The 24,125-nt window shown below is 43.9% G+C and overlaps 1 protein-coding gene across 4 annotated transcripts in view; it reads right to left on the bottom strand.

Moving 5' to 3' along the window:
• Positions 1-15,086: 15,086 nt before the first annotated feature.
• The window catches only part of rad50 (RAD50 homolog, double strand break repair protein), a 165,845-nt gene continuing 156,806 nt past the window's right edge, over positions 15,087-24,125 (bottom strand). For all 4 annotated transcript variants that reach the window (XM_041194213.1, XM_041194212.1, XM_041194214.1 and 1 more), the window contains exons 24-26: positions 23,145-23,287; positions 20,653-20,786; positions 15,087-16,245 (exon numbers count right to left, since the gene is read on the bottom strand). In XM_041194213.1, coding sequence (XP_041050147.1) covers positions 16,059-16,245; positions 20,653-20,786; positions 23,145-23,287 — 464 coding nt within the window. In that variant the 3' untranslated portion in view covers positions 15,087-16,058. The remainder of the gene's footprint in view (positions 16,246-20,652; positions 20,787-23,144; positions 23,288-24,125) is intronic.

The raw sequence follows: 24,125 nt of genomic DNA, 5'->3' as shown, positions 1-24,125 counted from the left end.
GTGGTGTGGAAGATGATGCCGTTTACAGGAGAGACCAGAATTAGGAACCATGAGTGTAAGAATGTAATTAATAAATCCAATAAAGAATTCAAGAGGAACTTCTTTACTCAGAGAGTGGTTAGAATGTGGAACTTGCTACTGCATGGGATAGGTATGGTAAATAGATGCTTTTCAAGGACAGTTAGATAAGTACATGAAGAAAAGGTTAGGAGAATACACAATAGATGATAAAGGGTAGGGGAGGTTTATGTGAAACATAACATTTCAAAACTCTATTACAGCTACTTAGCTCCATTGTAAGTAGACCGAGTATTCATCTCTCTTCATCCCTAGCATATTGCTAATTGAGGCCTAGGGTTACAGATTAGAAATAGCTGTCTCCAGTTGCTTCTCAGTCTGAAGACAACCATCTCTTGAGGTTTCAGCAGTCCGATTACAATTATTCAGTCTGGTTGCTTGTTGATTAGAAGTCAACCATACCTAGTGCTAAGAACTACTGGCATGGCAGAAATGAGCTTGCAAGGTGTTACCATCTCTAAGGCTAGCATAACTTGTGTTCTCTTCCATCAGCCCCTCAATGCCTGGATAGCAGTGGCATCATGAGGTTGAGAAGAGATGCAATCTCTGACAGGTCCATTTCATAACTTGGTTGCAAAAAGAGGGTCTATGAGCTTCATATTGAAATGGAGTACTCCTGTCACTTAGGTTACATCGAACAATCCAGCAGTAGATTGGAGGTAGGAGGTGGAAAATCATACATTGGCACTAATGAGAGGCATGTCAATAAGAAATTGTAGACATAGCTTGGCATTTAATCATAAAAGGTATATCAATGAAGCTTAGGTGTCTGCATTGTATTGGTTTCTATGGAAAGTAGGCCACCTGGGCGGAATTTTCCCAGATTTGCACTAAGTGCGGCCCACTGACAAAAATGGCAGGTTTTCACGCCGCGTCGTACCATGCCCGCCTCATTATTTATTCACGCCCATAAAACATGCCATTTCTATGGCAGGCAGATTCTCAGTCACCTGCTGACCATCACCCTGCTGTTGCATCATGCCAACCACCAGCAAAGCGCTCATCGTCACCAGCTCACCACCGCTGCCCGGGAGACATGGCCAGCAAAGGAAAAAAGTCTGCTTCAATGACGGGTCCCTCGAGCAAGCGGTGGATGCTGTGGAGGCCTGCCAGGATGTGCTCTGGCCAGAGGATGGGCAGCAAAGTCACCAACCCGGCTTGGGAGGCGGTGGCAGCGATGGTCAGCGCAAATGCCCTGCAGAGGAGGACAGCCACCCAGTGCTGCAAAAAGATAAATGATCTCCTCTGTTCCGCCAGGGTAAGTCACTCTTTTCATCTCTCCCAACTCCCACACACACAAACCCATCACACACCCACAGGGCCCTCACTCACTGCCAGTGCAAGGGACATCCCCATTCACTCTCTCACACTCACCGTCATTGTCCTCATCCCGTCCATGGGACCACTCACCACCCACACAGGCCAGGAATACTTATCATCTGGCCCGGCAGGAGTCCTGATGCACTCTCCCCATCTCTATCCGTGCAGAACAAACTGACTCACAACAGGAGGGAAAGGTCGCAGGCAGGTGGAGGGATATCAGAGATCAAAGTTCTGACAGAATTTGAAAACAGAGCCATCTAGCTGGCCGGCAATGACCAGGACCAGTCCTGTGCTGACAGTGAGGTCGCCGCTGCTCTACCAAGTGAGAATCCAGCAGCGCAACATTAATCAGATAACCATGCTGTGAGTGATGTGTCCTCTTTCACAGGCCGCTGCCATGCACTAATTATCTCCCCTTGCTTTTACAGGCACATCTGCCAAACAGCCGACAGGGTCCATGACCCAGGGCCTCCAATTAAGCCCCGAAGACACCTCCGAAGAGGAATCTGAAGGCACCCTCCCTGAAGTCCCAGCACAGTGCTCACCCACACCCTCCAACAGTGCAGAGACACACACCTCAGTGGGATTGAACTTTAGAGTAGCCTCGGGATCACAATCTGGTGAGGGTGTTGCACTGTCTGATCCACAGCAGGGGGCTGCAGGGACTTCCCAGGTCCCCGGCACTCGGAGGACTGCTGGAGGCCAGAACATTGCTGAGTCCGAGTCAGATGACAAGCCTCTGGACTCGGTTACGTCACAGTTGCTGGAGCTGCAAAGGCAAGCTCGGGAACATCAGGAAGGGATGTCCGCTGCATCTCTCAGATTGAAAGGCACAATGGAAGAGTCTGTATGCCTTCAGGCTGAGGTGATAGTGCCGGCATTGCAACACACTGAGGTCAACAGTGGCAGGATGGCCGCCGCCATGGAGGCCTTGGTCCAGGATGTCACTCCTGCACGGCTGCGCAGGCTCGACTCCATTGCTGATGCCATAGTTGTCCTCCAACAGTGTGTATGCCAGAGGGGTGCTGGGCAGCTCGATCTCACTCCAGCTACCCCTTCCGTTCACAGAGGCAGCCAGAGGCCCTCGGGTACCCATAGGGAGGAGGATCAGCAGGTGCACACTCCAGGGCCATCCACCCAGGTGACTCTGGGCATGACTGGCCCAACCAAATCCCCTCTTCCTGTGACCTCCGCAGCTCCAACTTCACAGGCTGAGGAGGGTTCCACTGCCACACAGCTGGACCCCGAAAGCAGGCCAGGGTCTTCCAAGTCTCGGCCCTCCAAAAGACGCCCGCCGAAGTCATCATAGACAGGGTGTCACAGTCAGCAGGCTGCCTCCACCTCTGCTGTGGATGCCTGGGGAGCACCAAGACGTAGCTGCATGGTTAGGAAAGTTAAGTAAAAGTAGTTCCACAGCCTGGGCATGGGTCAGTTGTACATACTGTTCAATACTGTTCACTATTGTCAATAAATTCTTAAGTATGTCTCCCTGCCTATGGCTCCTTGTTCTGATGGACAGTGTTCTTGTCGCTCAGATGTGAAAACGTTCTGCACAAGTTAAAAGGCAGGTGTCTCAATCCAGGGCCTCTTCCCTGTGTGGCCTTCAGACCACAGTGATGGTCCAGCCTCTCAATCCCTGGAAACATTACTGATGCCTGCACCTCGGTGGTGCTGGTCGTTGCTACCAGAATGGGCACCATTGAGAGTTCTCTCATTCTCTTTGTGTGCTCTCAGCACCTTTAAGCAACTGTGCACCAGCTGTGCACCAAGGAGCTAACCCTGTGTGGACCCTGGAAGGCTGCAGGGATCAGCGAGTGACTAAGGATGTAGGCGTTGTGCACACTCCCTGGAAACTGTGCCCACACCTGCAGGATGTGTTTCTGGTGGTCGCACACCAGCTGCACGTTCAGTGGGTGGAAGCCCTTGCGGTTGATAAAGCCCACTGTGTAGCGACAGAGACCTGAGCACCACATGAGTGCAGTCAATTGCACCTGCACTTGTGGGAATCCCGAGATCAGGGCAAATCCAATGGCCCTGGCATCCTGGCTGTCCCACTCCTGGGTGAAATGCACAAAGTTGTGTGCCATGGAGAAGATGGCACCTGTGACCTCATGGATGCTTATGTGGGTGGTGGATTGTGAAATCCCACAGAGATCACCTGAGGAGCCCTGAAAGGAGCCACTGGCATAGAAAGTGAGCATTGCAGTCACTTTCACAGCCACTGGCAGTGGATGCCCTCCATGTCCCCTTGGCGCCAAGTCCTGCAGGAACTGGCAGATGTGAGCCACCAGGTCCCTAGACATGTGCAGTCGTCAGCAACACTGGTTCTCAGTCAGCTGCAGGAATGGCAGGCAGCATCTATAGACCTAGGTGCTGATCAGCTACGGCTCGCTGTCACTCCTGCTGCCCCTTCTTCATGAGCTTCTGCTCCTGCCTTTGCGCAGCCAGGAGCCTCAGTCACTCTCTCCTCTGTCTTCTACGGTCTCTGTAGGCCATCAGGCATACAGCTAGGTCACCAGGATCCATGATCTTGTCGTGGTCCTCCTGCAACATGAGAGAGAGAGAGACATGGCTATCATGCTGTAGTTAGCACGTTTCATGTGACTACCCCTTAATGCTTCCTGGAGAGTGCTGGTCACCCCTCGGATGGCCAGAGATGAGTGCGCTGCATGGCTGTCCCATCAACCAGCGACATGGGGGACACTGGTCTGAACCAGGATGCTGAGATTGCAAGGGGCTGTGAGCACCTAAAGCAGTGACTGCTACATGGCCAGTATTGGCGAGGAGATTGTACAATGTGTGCAGTTCAACTGCTCTGCGGTCCACAGACACAAAGTCTGTACCCAGGGGTGGGGGTGGGGGTGGGGGGGTAAGGTATGGAGCGCTTGGTGGCCCTTTGGTGCCTCTGCATTACTTGCATGGGTGGGCAGGCTAGGAGCCCGACCCCAATCATATCACTGTGGCTGCACCTGATCTTAGTTGCAGAGACATGGTCAATTTATACAGGTGACCCAATTTGTGGCTACTTCCCTCGCTTACCTTGCCCTCCACCTCGATTGTCTGTGCGCGAGATGCAGCGCCAGGGCAGCACTTGACCATCCCCACCAACCCCCCCCCACCCCGCTCAACCCACTGACAATAGTGGCCTCCAAGGCTGGCCAGCACTTCTACCTGGACACCCCCTCTCTGCCGCCTGCTCAGCAGTTGCCTCCAAGGCCAGGCATCAGTTGCCCCCATCCCCCAGCACCCCGGGGCCTGTTAACAACAGGCGAGCTGCTGCTCACTCACCTCAGTTTCCCCAAAGTGCGTGCCACATGCATGCTGTTGTGAAACACGTTGGCGTGCTTTCCCGCTGACGCGGTAAGACAATACAGTGGAGTTCCAATAGCCTGGTAGGATGGCCTTTTAATTATATACTGATGTGTTACAATTAGCTCCCCATTGACCATTGGCGGGAAACGCAGCCCACCAGTCGGCAGGCTGAACGGACGATGGCGACTTGTCTTCACGCTATCGTGAAGCAGGCCACACCATATTTTTCATGCATGCCACCTATCATGCCCGCTGCCAGAGGGCTCAGAAAATTCCACCCATAGTCATTTTAGTTTGATGCTCACAGATATATGCTAGTGGATGAATTCATAGTTGTGTTCACCAAAGTGAAAGTGTTCATGTGACTGCTCAAGCAGCAATCAATAGATCAGTAAGAGAATTTATAAAGAGTAGGTAATGCCTGACAAATCTGAATGAATTTTTCAAAGAGGTGGCTAAAGTAATAGAGAGGGAATGATTGGTGCTGTATACATGGACTTCCAGAAGACATCTGATAAAATCCCTCATCAGATAGTTAGCTGGAGTTTAATCTTATGGAATTAAAGGCAAATCATAAGCCTGGTTAGGAAATTGGCTGAGAAGCAGGAGACAGGGAGTAGGGATAATGGGCATATATGTTAACTGGCAGGATATTACTACTATTCGTTATCCGAAATCCTCGGGGTCAATCACATTTCGAATAATTTTGGTTTTCAGATACCGCATATAGGACTAAGCCTACTTACAATAGCTAAGCCTCAGCTAGCTATAGTCCAAAGTAAATAAAATAGCTAGAAATGTAAGATGTATTAGTGAATGATAAAAACTGTAATAAGTTCCCACCTTTGGTGCCATCTACGATCCTACTTGTAGGAGAGGGTTCAGAGTGACAATGTATTCCGCTGGGAGGCATTCTTAAATAGTTCTTCCAGCTTCATCTGCCTGATCAACATTGGTTTTTGTTTCACAACAAAAAAATAAAAATAGTTGACATTTCGAGTCCTCATGACCCTTCGACAGAACTTGAGTGAGTCCAGGAAAAGGGTGAAATATTTCACCCCTTTCCTGGACTCACTCAAGTTCTGTCGAAGGGTCATGAGGACTCGAAACATCAACTCTTTTCTTCTCCGCCGATGCTGCCAGACCTGCTGAGTTTTTCCAGGTAATTCTGTTTTTGTTTTGGATTTCCAGCATCCACAGTTTTTTTGTTTTTAAAAAAATAAAAATACCTGGAAAAATTCATCAGGTCTGACAGCACCTGCAGAGAGGAACACAGTTAACGTTTCAAGTCCGTATGACTCTTCAACAGAACGAAGGAAAAATAGAAGAGGTGAAAAAAAGCTGGTTTAAGGGGGGAGGGAGACATTGTTTCATAAGTTTGTCTTTAATTTTATAGATTGACATTATTTCTTGTTCACTTATAAATGCACGTTGTTTGAGTGCATCTATCAACCTGTCACACATCTTAATAATATCGTCTAGGGGCACTTTCTCTACCTGATTCACGATGTCATCCTTGTCATCACTGTTTTTATCAAGTTGGTCTTGGTGTAACATTATTCCTACAATCTCCCCCTCAGTCAAAGAATGCACAATGGGAGCATTGTTATCAATGTTAAACACTTGCTTGAAATCCTCGGCCTCCAATGTATTCACACATTCCATTGATATATTTTTTGCATACTCAAGGTTTACCAGATTTTTCTTCCTTCACACAAAAACCTTCAAAGTCTTCATCAATGTTATCGTCTTCAGTGAACATTGTTGTGGGCCAAAGGTTGCACCAGCTGTTGGTCAAGATGTCATTATCAACAAGGCACCAGGCATTAGCAGATGCACAGATGGCATCCTTAACTGTGAACTCCTTTTGGAAGCCTTCCACCTTCAGGCCTCTGTTCACAGCACCAAGCATACTATTAAAGAAGGAGCCTTTATAGTTACATTTCATGGACCGGCTTGGGGGGGCGGGGTGGGGTGGGGGGGGTTGTGGTGGTGCGAGTAAACAGTGAAAACATTGTCCTTCAGCATTTCAGCAAGGGGATATGCAGAACAACTGTCCAGGAGCAACGTGATTTTACAGTTTTCTTCAAGTCCAGCTACCCGACAATGTGCACGTGCTCCTGGCACAAAGTGGTTGTGAATCCAATCACAAAACATGACCCTGGCTACCCAGGCTGTCTTAATGGGATAACAGTTAACAGGTAATGCCCGAATACCCTTGAAGCACCTGGGACATTTGCTCTTCCCAGTTACAGCCAATTTACATTTGTGTGTGCTAGCCGCACTGGCACAACTAAGTACAGTCAACCTATCCTTAGCATCCATAATACCTGTTGGTACACTCTCCGCAGCTGTTGCTAGCATTTTCTTAGGGCCAGAACAGACTCATTTCATCAGCATTGTAAACATTTTCAGGGGAAAGGTTTCCACCTGAAATTACCATAGCAAACTCTTCAATAATTTTTTCAGCAGCATCATGGTCTACAGATTGGAGTCATACCTAGCACAAAGGAAGATGGTTGTGGTTGTTGGAGGTCAGTCATCTCAGCTCCAGGACATCACTGTAAGAGTTCCTCAAGGTAGTGTCCTAGGCCCAAACATCTTCAGCTGCTTCACCAATGACCTTTCTTCCATCATAAGGTCAGAAGTAGGGATGTTCATGGATGATTGCACAATGTTCAGCATCATTTACAACTCTCAGAATCACAGAAATGTTATGGCGTAGGAGGCCATTCAGCCCATTGTGTGTGCACCTGATCTCCGAGCATTTTAAGTTAGTACCAATCTCCTGCCTTTCCCCTGTAATCCTGCACATTGTTTCTATTTAGATAGTCATCCAATGCCCTGTTGAATGCCTCAATTGAACCTGCCTCCTCCACACTTCCAGGCAGTGCATTCCAAACCCTAACTACTCTTTGTGTGAATAAGTTTTTTCTCACCTCCCATTTGCTTCTTTTGCAAAACACTTTAAAATTGTGCCCTCTGGTTCTCTATCCATTTATGAGCGGGAACAGTTTCTCCCTATCTACTCTGTCCAGGCCCCTCATTATTTTGAAAACTTCAATTAAGTCTCCTCTCAGCCTTCTCCTTGCCAAGGAAAATATTCCCATCTTCCCCAATCTTTCCTCATAACTGAAATCTCTCATCCATGGAACCATTCTCGTAAACCTCTTCTGCACTCTCTCCAATGGGTTCACATCCTTCCTATAGTGTGGTGCCCAGGACTGTGCACAATACTCCAGCTGAGGTCTAACCAGTGTCTTAGATAAGTTAACCTCCCTGCTCTTGTACTCTGTGACCCTATTAACGAAGCCTAGAACACTATGCTTTAGAAACAGCTCTCTCTACCTGTCCTGCCACTTTTAATGACTTACGTACATATACACCCAGGTCTGTGTGCATATATGAACTCCTCAGATACTGAAGCAGTCCATGTCAAAATGCAGTAAGACCTGGACACTATCCAGGTTTGGGCCAACAAGTGTCAGGCAATGTCCATCTCCAACAAGACAGAATCTAACCATTGTTCCTTGATATTCAATGGTATTACCATTGCTGAATCTTCCACTATCAACATCCTGGGCATTACCATTGACCAAAAACAGAACTGGACTAGCCATATAAATACTGTGGCTCCAAGAGCCGGTCAGAAGCTAGGCATCCTGTGGAGAGTAACTCACCTCCTGACTCTGCAAAGCCTGTCCACAACTTACAAGGCTCAAGTTAGGAGTGTGATGAATACGCTCCATTTGCCTGGATGAGTGAAGCTCCAACAACACTTAAGAAGCTTGACACCATCCAGGCCAAAGCAGCCTGCTTGATTGGTACCCCATCCACAAACATTCACTCCCTCCACCAATGACGCACAGCAGCAGCAGTGTGTATCATCTACAAGATGCACTGCAGGAACACACCAAGGCTCCTTCAACAGCACCTTCCAAACCCACAACCGCTACCATCTAGAAGGACAAGGGCAGTAGACACATGGGAATACCACCACCTTGAAGTTCCTTCCAAGCCACTAACCATCCTGACTTGGAAATATATTGCTTCCTTCACTGTTGCTGGGTCAAAATCCTGGAACTCCCTCCCTAACAGCATGTGGGAGTACCTACACCACATGAACTGCAGCGATTCAAGAGGACAGCTCACCACCACCTTCTCATGGGCAATAAATGCTGGCTTAGCCAGCGAAGCCTATATCTCTTGAATGAATTTTTAAAATGCTTTTTCACCACAAACTTTCAAAAACTTGATACCATGACGTTTCATAAATTTCTGCAACTAGCCTGTCTGTTCACATGCACCTTCAAGCCTCGGTTCTTTGTGGTAGATCATGGCTTGCTGCATGATCAATGGACCAGTCAGCAGAAACATTTCGCTTCTGCGCTGGCGAATCCACTCCATCACAACACGATCATGTTCATCATTTTTTGACCTCTGCAAAGTTTTCCTATTATTTCCTTACTTTTGTGAATCACTTTCAATATAAAATTTCAACAATTTGCCTTTCTGCTCCTTTAAATCAGATAAGGTGGTGATACCCAACCCATATTCCTCACTCAAATACCATGGTCAACTTTCTGCAACAACACTCTTAGCAATTGGTAACGAATGATGCTTCCTTTTTCATTTCTCATTGTTAGCCATAAAGGATCTGATGATCTTTTTGACATGTTCACAACAAAAATCATAGGGTAAACAGTGTAGATAAACAACTAGACTTCCTATGCTAAAGGTCAGGTTCGTGTTGGCTCAGGTCATGTTGGCTTGGGTTAGGAAACTCCAGCGCTAATGATCGATGAGGTTCAAAAGAAGTGGTTTTTGCATGTGTTTGGTTTTCAATTTTACAGATAAAAGATACTCAGCCTGTATTGGGACCTCAACAATTCACTGTATTTATTAACAACTTAGATGATGAGATAGAAACCATATAGCCAAGTTATGGTGACACAATAGATGTGGTTTTGCTAGCAGTATAGACGGATGCATAACATTACACTGAGATATCGATAAATAATGTGAATTAGCAAAACTATGCCAAATATAAGGCCATTCATCTTGGACCTAAAAAGGATAATACAGTGCCACAAACAGCCTTCTTTTAATAAACATCAGACTTATTAGTTTATTATAAAAAGGCAAAGCTCATCAACATAGTGTGGAATATGAAATTGTATTAATTACTCTTTCAAGATACCATAGGTCTCACACACACAATGAAATATAGAAATAGAGGAATTCATCCAAAGGTTAAAAGTCAATGGTTCAAAGTCAAAGGATAGACAGTGGAGTTCTTGAAATGGTGTCTGGGTTATATGGTTGGCCTCTCAGCACTGATCTGTGAAACAATCACTGACTCTGACACTGCTTTCCAGACGGACTCATGGAATACTCGAGGGTACTCTATTCCAGCATATAAAGCATATCAGGAGGTGCTTATATTCACTACTGGCTGTAGGCCAGCTCTGGGCTGCAATTTCTTCTCAAGCAGTTGGCCTTCTAATCTCAAAGCAAAACCAAGACCCACTTTTAAATCTGTCCTCCAGGTATTTTTTTTTCAGAGCCATAAAACTCTGAGTGCGCAGTTCACTAGGGTCAAGAAGAGGTTGACAGTGTTTTTCCCCACTTCTTAATTACCCTTTCTTGTAAAAGCAATAGCAATCAGAGTCCTGCATTAACCCTTTAAGGGAAGGTGTCTTTTAGGACATTCTGGAAGAATTTGTGTTTTAAGTCCTTGAAAATGAACCATTTTTTCCGATTAAAGTGTTCATGACAAGTTTATTACCCGAGAGAGGCTCTGAGATTTCAACAGGAGGGAGTGGAGAGTGATCAGGAGCAGGAAATAAAAGAAATGTACAGAAGCGCCTCCTCTACATCGACACAATCAAACCTTTTCATAATCTTAAAGACCTCTATCATATATTTGATTTAAATGTGACAAAAATTGTCTTGGTAAGTTTGTATGTTTAAATCAATTGCATCATAAATCTCAAAATAAGACATACAAGCCAGGCTGAAAACAGAAAAAGCTAAATTGATCTTGATTGGGCATTCGTTAAAAAATATTTACATTATTTTCCAAGAATTTGATTGATAGGAGATATAATTGGCATCTTATGTAATCTCCAGTAATTCACCCATCAGGGCTAACTGTTAGGCTTAACTAACTTTAACTTACAGCAGAGAAAAAGACAGAAGTTTCAGTTGGTAACAGGTACGGTCCACTTGAAGTAATTATTTGACTATTAAAATAAGGAGAAAAGGAGGATAATACTGAAAAAAAGCTCAATTTTAGTAATGCAGTTAATGTTTTGTGGTCTGCTAAGGAGAAATGATTTAGGGTTTCTGAAGTATTGCAATAAGCACAAGATGATATGTTTACAAGTAATGACAGCTGATGAAATAATTACATACTTCTGATTTTTAAACTTAAGGACTCATGGAATGGAGTTCCAAGTCACAGTAGAGGGCAGTCAGCACTAATCTGTAGAAAGCCAGTTATGCCTGATCAATTAAAGGGAAGAAATAATTACTGATTAAGGAAAGCAATTGGTGTGGCTTATACAAATATTCAGGTGTTGATGAAATGCTGCATATGCTGCTTGAGATTGAAATACACAGTGTTAAAAAAGGGTGTGGCAGCACACAGCCAATGGAGAATGCAAGGTAAAATTTTGTGGGGGTGGAATTTAAGGTGATTTTGGGAGGGAGAAATTTTTAAAATTATATTCATTCATGAGATGTGGGCATAGTTGGCTAGGTCAGCATTTATTGCCCATCCCTAGTTGCCCTTGAGAAGGTGCTGGTGAGCTGCCTTCATGAACTATTGCAGTCCCTGTGGTGTAGGTACAGCCATACTACTGTTAGTGTTTCCAGGGTTTTGACCCAGCAAGTGAAGGAATGGTGATATATTTCCAAGTCAGGATGGTGAGAGGCTTGGAGGGGAACTTCCAGGTGGTGGTGTTCCCACGTAGCTGTTGCCCTTGTCCTTCTAGATGGTAGCAGTCATGGGTTTGGAAGGTGCTGTCTGAGGAGTCTTGGTGATAGTGATTGACAGTTAACTGCCAAGCATTAATTGAAATTTAAACCAGGCAGCTTGGCCCTGATTGGCTAAGACATTGCCCTGAGGGATGAGTCAGCAAATGGCTATCACTTATTTTGTTTAGCTGAAACAGACAAAGTGTAATAACATGTTCTGTCTGCAAAGAACACGACCCTGTCTAATAATATGTAGCTTCCAGTACATGCAAATGCAACACATTGTGAGCACAACTGACTATCTTAAATTGGTTGTCAGCGTAATTCTTAGCACATTGATTACGTGGCAAATTTTGTCTAATCGTGGAATCACATCTAACGCGAAATCTTGTCCTTCGGTTATTTCCATTGGTCGATGGGAAATACATTTATTTTTAAAAAAATGATCAGTCTATCGCTGTAAAGTGCTTTCAGAGATCAGATGATTGTGAAAAGCTCTATATAAATTCAAATTTTCATCTTTGAAATGTTAATCAGGCTCAGCACTACTCAAAGGGCTAAGAGTTGACAGAATGCTTCCTGTATTCCTCAGTAATATCACTTGTACAGAGTAAATCATTCTTCCAATTTTTTCCCTCCTGACTTCTTGCAGGCTAGACTCCAGTCTTTCCACTGAACCCATGCTTGTAATGCAGAGCAACAAAATTATAAGATACTGAGCCAGCTACACCTCCCACTGTGCAAGGAAGCAACATTAAAATGGCATCAGCAATAATTTACACAGAAATGGTTGGCCTTTAAATAATTTTAATAAAGCTTCTCCAACAAAACTGAAATATCACTCCATTGTCCTCAAACAAACATTCCTCCACCTACGAGTGGCCCAAGTACAGTTTGAACTTAAATCTTGAAACACAGTATTTGAATCAGAGGATGGGGCTATAATTCCAGCCACATCCTCGTTTGAACACAACAGAAGCTAAACCCAAGATTCATCGACTCAACTACTAGATTACAGGGAAACGAGAATGAAATTCAGAATGCCTTAAAGAATCCGAAGTGGAGCGCAGGGGCAATCAGTTTGGTCAGGTACAAGGTGACACTGCAGATATTCGAAGAGTCCAGCTTATCCTCATCAACTCAAATTTATAATCTACTCATAAGCAACTCTGGGGCTGAAAATGAAATGGGTAATGTCAAACATTGTGATATCAGAACAGATGGTTGGTCCACTTTAAATATTTCATGACTTTGCATCAATGCTTACTTTTTCCAACTTGTGTCTGAATCTTGCTTGAAGAGGATCATCAGTTTTAGAATGACCTAGTCCCAAATATAGTAGTTTACGATGAACAAAATGGATTCTCGTTTCTTGATCATTTACATTCGAAATGTATAAGTTCTGCTTAAAAATCAATTTATTTTATACATTTATATTACTAGTCCATTTAAGCCTTTTTTCTTTTTGCAAAAAAAAACTTCGGCAAAATGGTACATTCTATTTTTCCTACGATATTAAACAAACCTCCACATGTTGCCTCCAGGGTGATAAAAAGGAGTAACGAGACCTGAGAACCATGGATGACCAGAGATATTCAGGTTACAACGAGAAGGAAAAGAGAGGCTTTTAGCAGGCACAAGGGGAGCAAATCAGCAGAGGCATTAGTGGAGTACAGACAGTGCAGGGTGGAGCTTAAGAAAGCAATCAGGAGAGCAAAGAGGGGATATGAGAAAGCTGGTAAAAGTCGGGAAAATCTCAAGATATTCTATAAGTACATCAATGGGAAGAGGATAACCAGGGAAGAAGTAGGGCCCATTAGGGACCAAGGGGGCAATCTATGGGTGGAGCCAGAGGACATCGCTAGAGTGTTGAATGAATACTTCACATCCATCTTCACCCAAGAGAATGAGGATGAAGGTATCGAACTCGGGGACAGAGACTGAGAGGTTCTTGAGCAAATTGATACAGAGAGTGACAAGGTATTGGAGGTGTTGGCAGGCTTAAAAGTGGACAAATCCCCAGGTCTGGATGATTTGTGTCCCAGACTGCTGAGGGAGGCAAGGAAGGAGATCGCAGGGGCTCTGTCCCAAATTTTTAATTCCTCTCTGGCCACGGGGGAGGTGCCAGAGGACTGGAGAACAGCTAATGTGATTCCGTTATTTAAGAAGGGTTGTAGAGATAAGCCAGGGAGCTGCAGACCAGTGAGTCTCATGTCAGTGGTAGGGAACCTATTGGGGAAAGTTCTGAAGGAGAGAATCTATCTTCACTTGGAGAGGCAAGGTTTGATCAGGGATAGTCAGCATGGCTTTGTCAGAGGGAGGTCATGCCTAACAAATTTGATTATATTTTTTGAGGCGACCAGGTGTGTAGATGAGGGTAGTGCAATTGATGTAGTTTATATGGATTTCAGCAAAGTCTTTGACAAGGTCCCACATGGGAGACTTAGAAGGCAAATGTACATGGGATACAGGGTAATTTGATAAGGTGGCTTCAAAATTGGCTTAGTTGTAGGAGACAGGGGGTGATGATAAAAGGCTGCTTTAGTGACTGGAAGCCAGTGTCCAGTAGCGTACCACTGGGGTCTGTGCTGGGTCCCCTATTATTTGTCATTTATATTAACGACATAGATGACTATGTGGGGGGTAGGATTAGTAAGTTTGTGGATGACACAAAGATTGGCCAGGTGGTTAACAGTAAGGTTGAACATCTTGGGCTACAGGAAGATATAGACGGGATGGTCAAATGGAATTTAACCCTGAAAAGTGAGAGGTGATACACTTTAGAAGGAGCAATTTAGCAAGGAAGTATTCAATGAACGGCATGGCACTAGGAAGTTCTGAGGAACAAAGTGTCCATAGATCTCTGAAGGCGGAGGGGCATGTTAGTGGGGTGGTGAAAAAGGCATATGGGACGCTTGCCTTTATCAATCGAGGCATAGATTACAAAAGTAGGGAGGTCATGTTGGAATTGTATAGAACCTTGGTGAGGCCACAGCTGGAGTACTGTGTGCAGTTCTGGTCACCACATTGTAGAAAGGATGTGATTGCAATGGAGAGGGTGCAGAGGAGATTTACCAGGATGTTGAAACATTTAATTTATGAAGAGAGGTTGGATAGACTTGGATTGTTTTCGCTGGAGGAGAGAAGACTGAGGGGCGACCTGATTGAGGTGTACAAGATTATGAGGTCATGGACAGGGTGGATAGGGAGCAGCTGTTTCCCTTAGCTGAAGGGTCAGTCATGAGGGGACACAAGTTCAAGGTGAGGGGCAGGAGGTTTAGGGGGGGTGTGAGGAAAAACTTTTTTACCCAGAGGGTGGTGACGGTCTGGAATACACTGCCTGGGAGGGTGGTGGAGGTGGGTTGCCTCACATCCTTTAAAAAGTACCTGGATGAGCAATTGACATGTCATAACATTCAAGGCTATGGGCCAAGTGCTAGTAAATGGGATTAGGTAGGTAAGTCAGGTGTTTCTCACTTGTTGGTGCAGACTTGATGAACCAAATTCACCCATTTGTTTCAAACTAGCCTGAACTAAAAGTTTGGTCATTTAAGATTCATGCCAAGATTGGCATGGATCCAGAAATGATTTTCAAACTGTAAATACGTTAGTAACAAAGGTAAAGACTGCGTTGAAAGCTTGCTGTCCGAATCTTTGAGCATCTAGGAATGGGTGGATTTAACCTTTTGAGCACAGCTTTAAGATTTTACCAAGAATTTGTTGCTAAACCTGCTTTGTGACTCCTAGTTTGTGGTTTACAAGCAGTACTTGAGTACTAATTGAACTTAATAATTGAGGTTGTACTTCACCCTCATTTTATCCAGGAGATAAAGCCTAGCACTGTCTGGAATGCTAGCAGGATGCTTGTGTACTTTGTAGTGATTGCAGAACGGGGCTCTTTCCTGATGTAATTTCATCTTGAGTCTTCAGCTGCTAGAGTTTGGTCGACCCAGGACAACCTCTGAATACACTATTGCTTTTATCTCAGAATACACTATGCTGTTTACTCCAATCATCCTTCATTTAAAAAAAAAATCTTAACATTTAAGGCATTGTAAACCACTTATGATTCGAACAACTGGATATGTGTTTGCCCCTGTTTGCCTGTCCAGGCAGCACACCCATGCAGATTGACCTCCATATTGTAAAGGTAGGAACCTGATGGTGGGATGAAAAAAGTTTATTTCTGCACCAGTTTAACTACTGTAGATTATGTGTCAACAGCACGTTGAATTTCCGTCACAAAGTACAAAACTAATCTTTTGATCATGCAGAATGCTGTGTGGAGTGATCAATTTAAAAAACAGTTTCAGTTATAGTAGGTCACCTTAAAATGTTACTGAGATAAGAATAGATGCAGACATTCACTGAGCATGGGAGTTCAGGGAGTTGACGTTACACTTCACGATCTCCGAACACTGATCAATGTTCTTTTTGATTCGGTAGAAGCTTTCGATGTATTGTGAACGACTCAGCAGCTCCACAAAGTCCTCGTCGTGAGTGATCACCAGAAGCTGGAAGTTGCTTTGGTTTGAGCGACTCTTTATTATCCTGCAGGACAGTAACACAGCTTTAACAACAAATATTGTTTTACTTGTGAAAATTAAAATAAAAATGGAGGAGCTTGTCAGTTAACAGATCTGCTATCCTCCACTCGTGCTTCCTATAAGGACAGGTTGTGGCATAATGCAAAGCTTGGCTCAGTGGGAGCAGTCTCAACTCTAGGTTGTGTGTTCAAGCTCCACTGCACACTTCAGTGTATAATCTAGGTTGGCATTACAATGCAGCTGCCACCTTTCAGATAAATGTTGAACTGCTGCTTCTGTTACTATTTTCAGATGGATGCAAAAGATTCTAAACCACCATTTCAAAAGTGGAGTATTTCCAGGTATACTAGCTAACATTATTCCCTCACCAACACTGCAGAAACAGACTGACTATTTATTCATTTGCTATCAGTGACAGGTTTTCTGCAAAACAACACTAATTCATTAAGCTGGGAAGTATTTTGGGAGATCCTGAGACTGTAAAGGTGCTATTATAAATGGAAGTTCTCTCTCTGTTTCCCTCACCAGTGAAGATTACCTTTTGAGTGTATAACAGAGCTTGCATGGTTTTCAAAAAGAGGATAAACAGAAGCAAAATGCACTGAAATATATAACTCATGGACATCTAACTGGCTTCTCCCAATTCCAATGAAGCTCTTGAGTGGCTGAAATTTGCCACTCAAAATAAATTTTAAAGGCAGATCAAGAACAGGTAATAAATTTAGTTATTGCTTTGGAGATATAGAAGTGTTTGGTCTGGCCCTGTGGCAGCTGATGTAGATTTTCTTATCTCTCGTGTTGCATTCCGCTGTCATGCAGCTGGGAAAAGAATTAGCAGTTGCGTGTGGGGGTAAATTATTCATTCATCAGTTGATGATGCAGGGATAGTATTAAATGGGATGCCCGGAAGTGATGGATGTTGGGAGTACTACTGCTGCTGCCTTACAGAGTCACAAACCTAATGCACAGTTAACAAATTTGCAGAGGGTAGGAAACTAGGTCAGGCAGTAGAATTCAGCAAATCAGAAATTACAAAATGACTTTGACAAAATTTGAAAGTCAGCAGAAGAATAGCAGACGAAAATTAAGGAGGACAAGTGTAGAGAACAGCACATAGGAAGGAAAAATGGGCATCATTGTCCACAGGTTGTGTTGAAACAGTAAAACAGGAATCTGGATGAAGTGTAGGCGTTGCAGTAGACTTGATGCTCACCACTGCCAACAAGTGCAAAGCAGCATTTAAAGCCAATGGAATGTTATATTTTACTATTTTGTATACTACAAGACAGGGGCAGTCATCACCAAATTGTATGGCCCTCTGATCAGACTACATATCTTGAGTTTAGTGTCCAGGTTTGGTCATGGAAGACACAAAGAAAACATTTAAGCATTGGAGGTAGTTTAGAGAGGAGCCACAAGTCTAGTCTCTAGTGTTGAGATGCCTCATTGAAAGACTGGAGGACTTGAGCTTTTCAATCTTTGAGGGAGGCTTCTGAGAGGCATTTTAAAGTATACTAAAGGGAAAATTTATTATGTGTCAAGGCAATCAGCTTAAAGGCAGGTCCTCTGCTCATTTCTCTACATCTTGCTGTCCTGCGCTTTCCTCTTTAGTTGCTCTTAACAGCCTCCCATTTTCAACTTCAATGATCAATATGACTATATATGACTATAAGAATATATGGGGTGGTATCCTGTTGCTTTCCTCATGTATGTTTAAAGGAAAAACAAGTCCTCTTCCTGAAGGATTCCCCGCCAGTAAGGGATAAAGACTCAAACTAGTAAAAAGCAAATTTAGGACTCATATCATAGAGATAGAACAGACTTGTGGCTGGAGTGGTGGAAATGGAAGCCTTGGAATTAGTGAGAGCCGACTGGATCTTCCAACGGAAGACTTTAGGTCTTTTGGGGAAGAATGGACTGAATGGTCTTCCTTGTTCATAATTACCTTGTGATAAATCCTCCTACATGGTGCTATAGTTCCACAGCTAAACTAATCAGTGAATGAATTGAAGAATTCACCAACAGTGTAATTTGTTCTATTAGCTGTCACCAAGCCAGAGAAGAGTAAATTGCCTTTTCTCTCCCCTGATGAGGGTGCTTGCTTTCTACCAAATTTCATAAAATGAAGCCTGATCATTTAGGATTAGTTTTAGCAGTGCAGTTTGTTCAGAAGATTCATCTTATGGGCTGCGGATCAGAAAATAGCGGGATTATAAGGTGGCCTGAAAATTTGTACCCAAAACTTTGCACATGAGGGCTGTTACGGATCTTTAGTAGGAGTACTAAAACGTGCATTCCACTTGCAAAATCATAATTATTGGTTTAATTGTTGAATATCTTGAATTCAGATTTAATTCTCATTTTGGTTAGGAAATAAAAATCCAAGATATCCACCATAGGATGAAACAAACTGTAGAGTACAGAAAACTAACAAAACATCTCTCAACTGGGGAAAATACGACCATGACCAAGGATGTAGTTTGCTGTCAATGTACAAACATGTATCCTGCAGGGACTTCATTTTTGAACGATAATTATTCTTTGCACACTACAGGAGTGCAGTTTAGTGAGATCAGTTCTGGTATAAACAGTACTGATATAAACATATCATCTTACCATTGCTAAAAGGTGAGACCGTACACAACCTTTCTACTCCCTCATCGTACAAAGCCCAGACCAACTTTGTCCTGATCTGAAGATAAATTGAACCTAACAATTTAACATCACACTCTTAGCGTATAGGATGGATTCTCCCGGGATGGGAGGATTCACACCATTTTAAGAATGAAGATTAACTTATAAGCTAGTTTCTCCATGTGCATCCTTCGCATACGTTAGAATCATTCAAAGTGACACTTTGTAAGGGAATTTTCTGGAATTAAATCTGCCTAGTAACTGTATGAGTGCACACGTCACTGACTAGGAGCCTAGAATAACATACCACAGAAAGGTGAGGGAGAATAATCTGCTCCTGGACTTAAAAACAGAAAATGCTGGAATTTCTGTTTTTATTTCAGATTTCCAGCTTCTGGGCTTCCCTGGAAGATGGTAGCAGTGCAGGATGCACTTAATTATCCACCTGGCTACAATTTGCTCGGGGTCTTTGTGCCATACGAAACAAAATAGCTATTGAGGCTGTCATAAGAACATAAGCAATAGAAGCAGGAGGTTTTATGGCCCCCTTGGGCCTGCTCCATCAAATAAGATGAAAAGATAACGGCCCAGTTATTCCGTTTTGGCAGAATGAGGGTGCGCCTTTAGCTGATTTTCTGGCTTTGAGGTCTTTGTGACTCTCGCACCACTAAAACAGCCAGACTGCATCCTGACAAAAAGCAGCAAGAGCACTTCTCCCAGAGCTTGATAAGGTAGTGGACACTGTAGTGTTGCTCGAACACAAACATTCTACGTTTTCCTGTACCATGGCCAGGCATTATTCCACAGTGAGCTTTACCGGCCGTGTCTCAATCAGCTGTGGGGGTCGATGGGGAATTCAGAGGGGTTACTCTGATTGAGAGTTTGGCTAAAAAAGTGCTTCAGAATTAGCAAGTTGTTCGCAGTCAAATTGAAAGTGCCAAAGCTGGTGCACCACATATGGAATGAAGGAAGTAAAAGTTTAAAAAAAAAATTTGCTCATGGGATGCAAGCGTCACGGGCAAGGTCAGCATTTTTTGCCCATCCCAGGGTTTCTTACGAAGGTGATGGTGAGCTGCCTTCTTGAACTATTGCACTCATTGTGCTGTAGGTGTACCCACTGTGCTGTTAGGGAGGGAGTTCCTAGGTTAGGGAGGTCAGTGATAGAGACCTTGAGGACTAAAGAAAGTGTAACGAGGCAGTTAACATAGATCGGAAGTGCAACAATAAAAAGACGAGAAAAGCTAACAGATAATAGGAATGGAAATATCAAGAGATTTTATAAGTATTTAAAAAGTATAATTAAGGAGATGTCAGGTTAAGTCAGGAATGAAAGTGACATGCCAATTGACAACTTGAACCAACAACCCACATGCATGAAATTTGGAAAAAAAATATGTAAACATTAGGACAATTGCGGAGGTGACACTCTTGCCTCTGAGCCAGAAGGTTGTTGGTTGAAATCCCATTTCTTGGCCTTGGATCATGGATTGACAACGAGATATACTGGGACAAAAATAAAAATACCTGGAAAAGTTCAGCAGGTCTGGCAGCATCTGCGGAGAGGAACACAGTTAACGTTTCGAGTCCATATGACTCTTCATCAGAATTGTTCTGTTGAAGCTTTTCCAGGTATTTTTATTTTTGTTTTGGTTTTCCAGCATCCGCAGTTTTTTGCTTTTATCGAGATATACTGGGAATTTGTTCAGAATCTAACAGAGTGCTCACATTCCTAAAAATCAAATATTTCCTAGGAGGGCTCAGGATTTGGGATACTTACTCTACCAAGGCGTGGGCCAGGGATTCGATGTTCTCCCGGTCCAAGTTTGTGGTTGGTTCATCCAGTGCCAGGATTCCACAGTTTAGGCAGAAGGTCTCCGCCAGTGCCAGCCGGATAATGAGTGAAGCAAGGACCTGAAATGCAATACAACAATAAATCAATGAGTTGGCCAGTACAGCGATAATGGACCGAATAGCTTCCTTCCATGTTGTGAATATCTGATACAATGCAAAACTATTGGCAATTTACATCAAACCTGGAATACTGGGCAAATTTACCTAATTAAGACTTTAAGTTAACATCCTCAGTTTTGTGTTTGAAGTAACTTTTCTTTTGAGAGATTTATTTGACTGTAGATTGAACAGTTCCCTTCTGGATCTTTTCCCTGCCCAGATGAAATTACATTGTTTCATAATTTGCCATGGTGAGATTTGAACTCTTGATACTCTTTCGAGTACAAACCTGTTTCCATCTGTTTCAGATGAAGTTACATGTTTCACAGTTTGCCATTGTGAGATTTGAACTCTTGATCTTGGGGTTACAAACCCAGTACCATAACCACTTGGCTATTTAGGCCAAGCCAAAATGTAGCAGATGTCCTTCGAGCCTGAATCGAACCAGCGACCTAAGGATGCCCACAGAACCACTACAGCCCTCCGCTCTACCAGCTGAGCTATTGAAGGTGCTAAATATTTGTTCAATGTCTCTTCCATTTCATTGTTTTGCCATTGTGAGATTTGAACTCTTGATAGTTTTTCATAGTTTGCCATTGTGAGATTTGAACTCTTGATCTTGGGGTTACAAGCCCAGTACCATAACCACTTGGCTATCATACCAGAACTCTGTAGAGTGTATACAATGAGGTAATCACCAATCGTCAACATGGCTGTCGGCTGTGGCTCATTAAGTAGTAATCCTGAAACCAGGGTGACCAACTCCGAGGAAATAAAATAAGGGACACTTTGCTGGGGGAGGGTAGGGGAGGGGGGCAGGGTGTGTCCTTAAGAGCAGGGGAGTGGGGCCTCCGAGGACGGGGGATAGGGGGACCCAGGCCTTCGTTCCCCGGCTGAGTCTCGGGCCTTCGATCCCCAGCTGAGCCTTGGGGCCGCGCAGTTACTACCCTACCCACCTGGCTTGGGGCTGCCAGTTCAGACGCAGAATTCCCCTTACTTTAACTCCTCTTGCCAGCTGCAATTCCAGCACTCCTTCCCCATACTCCAGGCAGGCATAGGTTGAGGTCATGGCAGCGCATGTGCAGTAAGCAGCAAAGATACGGGAAACACAAGAATACCTGAAAGAGGGGACAAATAGTGTTCTGGGGGGGAGGGCGGGACTCTACAAGACACGAAACAATTAGCTAAATTACAAAACAATATTGTAAAATACCGGACATTTGGTCACCCTGCCTGAAGCCCCCTTCTTCACAACTGCGTGGTGCACCTACACAAAACGAATTGTAGCTGTTCAAGGCGGCAGTTCACCAGCACCTTCTTGAGGTCAATTAGGTAAGAGCCTCCAATGCTGGGGTGGCTCACATCCCTTGAAAGATTAAAAGTCGCACTCTTATCTCTGAATCAGATTGTGGGTTCAAATCCCACCTCGGAGACTTGAACACGTTTTTCTAGGCTCGTGTGGAGCATAAACACCAGAGCTAACGTTTCGAGTCCGGAGGCTTCTTCTTCTTCATATGGACTCGAAACGTTAACTCTGTTTCTCTCTCCACAGATGCTGCCAGGCCTGCTGAGATTTTTCAGTGTGTTTTGTTTTTATTTCAGGTTTCCAGCATCCACAGTATTCCACATTCATCACAACAGTAGGGGATCCTGTCAATTTTAATAAAATGGCTGGATCCTTGCTAATTTAAGATAGTGTTTGAGAAATGCCAATATGAGTCTAAAAGAAGCTAATCATTGGCCTGTTAACATTGGGTAGGAGTGGTATCTAAAAAAGCCTCTTGACAGCACTTAGATGACAGGGTAAGTAAACGATGCTTAAAGTTCATAGTTATCCTGCTTTGCTCGAGAAAAGACACCTTTGCCTCTGATTAAAGAAAACAGATTAGTTAAAGGGAAGAGTTCAGAGCATTTCAAAATGTTAATCAAGCCAGAATAGAAGCTGGCTAATAAGAGAGAGAGATCATTTGAAGGAAACAAATATCATTTGAAAGACAAAAGCAAAAGTGTAAATGAAGGAAAGAAACTGGTGCTCAAAAGAATTGTACAATTACAAACATCCAAAACAAAACAGGAAAACTTGAATAATGAAAACGTCATAACTTTCTCATTGAATTTCTTAAGGTGGAGGAACTAGCAGGCGCCGAGGGAAAACTGGGTGAGCCAATGTATCACCTACACAATTAGACAGGTGATTTTTATTTAATGCCTCAGATCAGAAAAGTAAGATTATTACCTTTTGCTTCATAGTGTGACTTATACATACTGACATACCTGAAACACAACGAAGTACTGAACCAGATGAGGTCTATGACATACCTTCTGTCCAGCGCTGTACCTTCCCCTCATGTCCAGTGCTGTGTCCCCCTTCACCATTACAACACGGTAATTATAATTCCTCCTTTTGTCACTGGCTGACACATTTTCATCAGCATCAGAACGGATCTCAATGTACTCGATATCTGAGGAAAGAAACCACGAGGTTCATCTTAATTATCCGAAGGAAAGCCACAGAGCATACTGTGCCATTGTTGCTTTACATTCAGAGCTGTGTGTGGTGCCATGGATGAGGACAGTGACGTGAAAGTGGAGTGGGGCGGGGAACAGAAAAAGGAAACGTGACTTAAAAAAAGTGTTATGCAAAGGTGCCTATTCAATTGCAGAATGCTTGGTCCTGGTATCAGGGACTTGTCAAACTAGTGTACAGTAGAACGTGCACCTTAAATGAAAAACCCGCATTTATATGGCGGATTCTTACATATAACTGCAATGGCTCAAGGCAGCGGCTTACCACTGCCTTCTGAAGCACAATTAAGGATGGGCAATAAATGCCAGTGCCTTTTCCTGATCTGTTGAGATTAGGTTGTGAGATGAGAAATTGTAGCTGGTACAGGATGTATCATTGAAACAGACGTGCGGTCAGCAAATATAAAAGGCTAAGGCCAGGATTTTGCGGCCCTGGCATGGCGGGTCCTGCCACGGGCGATGCGGGTGCCCAGCCACAGGTCCGTTGACATTCAGACCAGATGGATAACCCCAGCGGCAGGCAGGACTGGAAAATCCCACCCTAAGGGCAGAATTGTCCCAGAATTGCACTAATTGTGGTAGCGGGCATGAAAAATGACATTTTACCCACTGGATATAATGATGTGTTTTCACATCATGTCGCCCACTTCCCACCACATTAGTAATGCAGCCGCAGGAAACATGCCTAGAGGGCGCTCTGAATCACCCGCCACTTTGTTACCACATCATTTCCTCACTCTGGGTGCCATATCTAAACTGCAGCTGTGCACGCAG

Source organism: Carcharodon carcharias, chromosome 8, assembly GCF_017639515.1.
Source record: "Carcharodon carcharias isolate sCarCar2 chromosome 8, sCarCar2.pri, whole genome shotgun sequence".
Classification (NCBI taxonomy): domain Eukaryota; kingdom Metazoa; phylum Chordata; class Chondrichthyes; order Lamniformes; family Lamnidae; genus Carcharodon; species Carcharodon carcharias.
The sequence above is the reverse complement of the archived record's forward strand: the minus strand, read 5'-3'. Positions and strand labels throughout refer to the sequence as shown.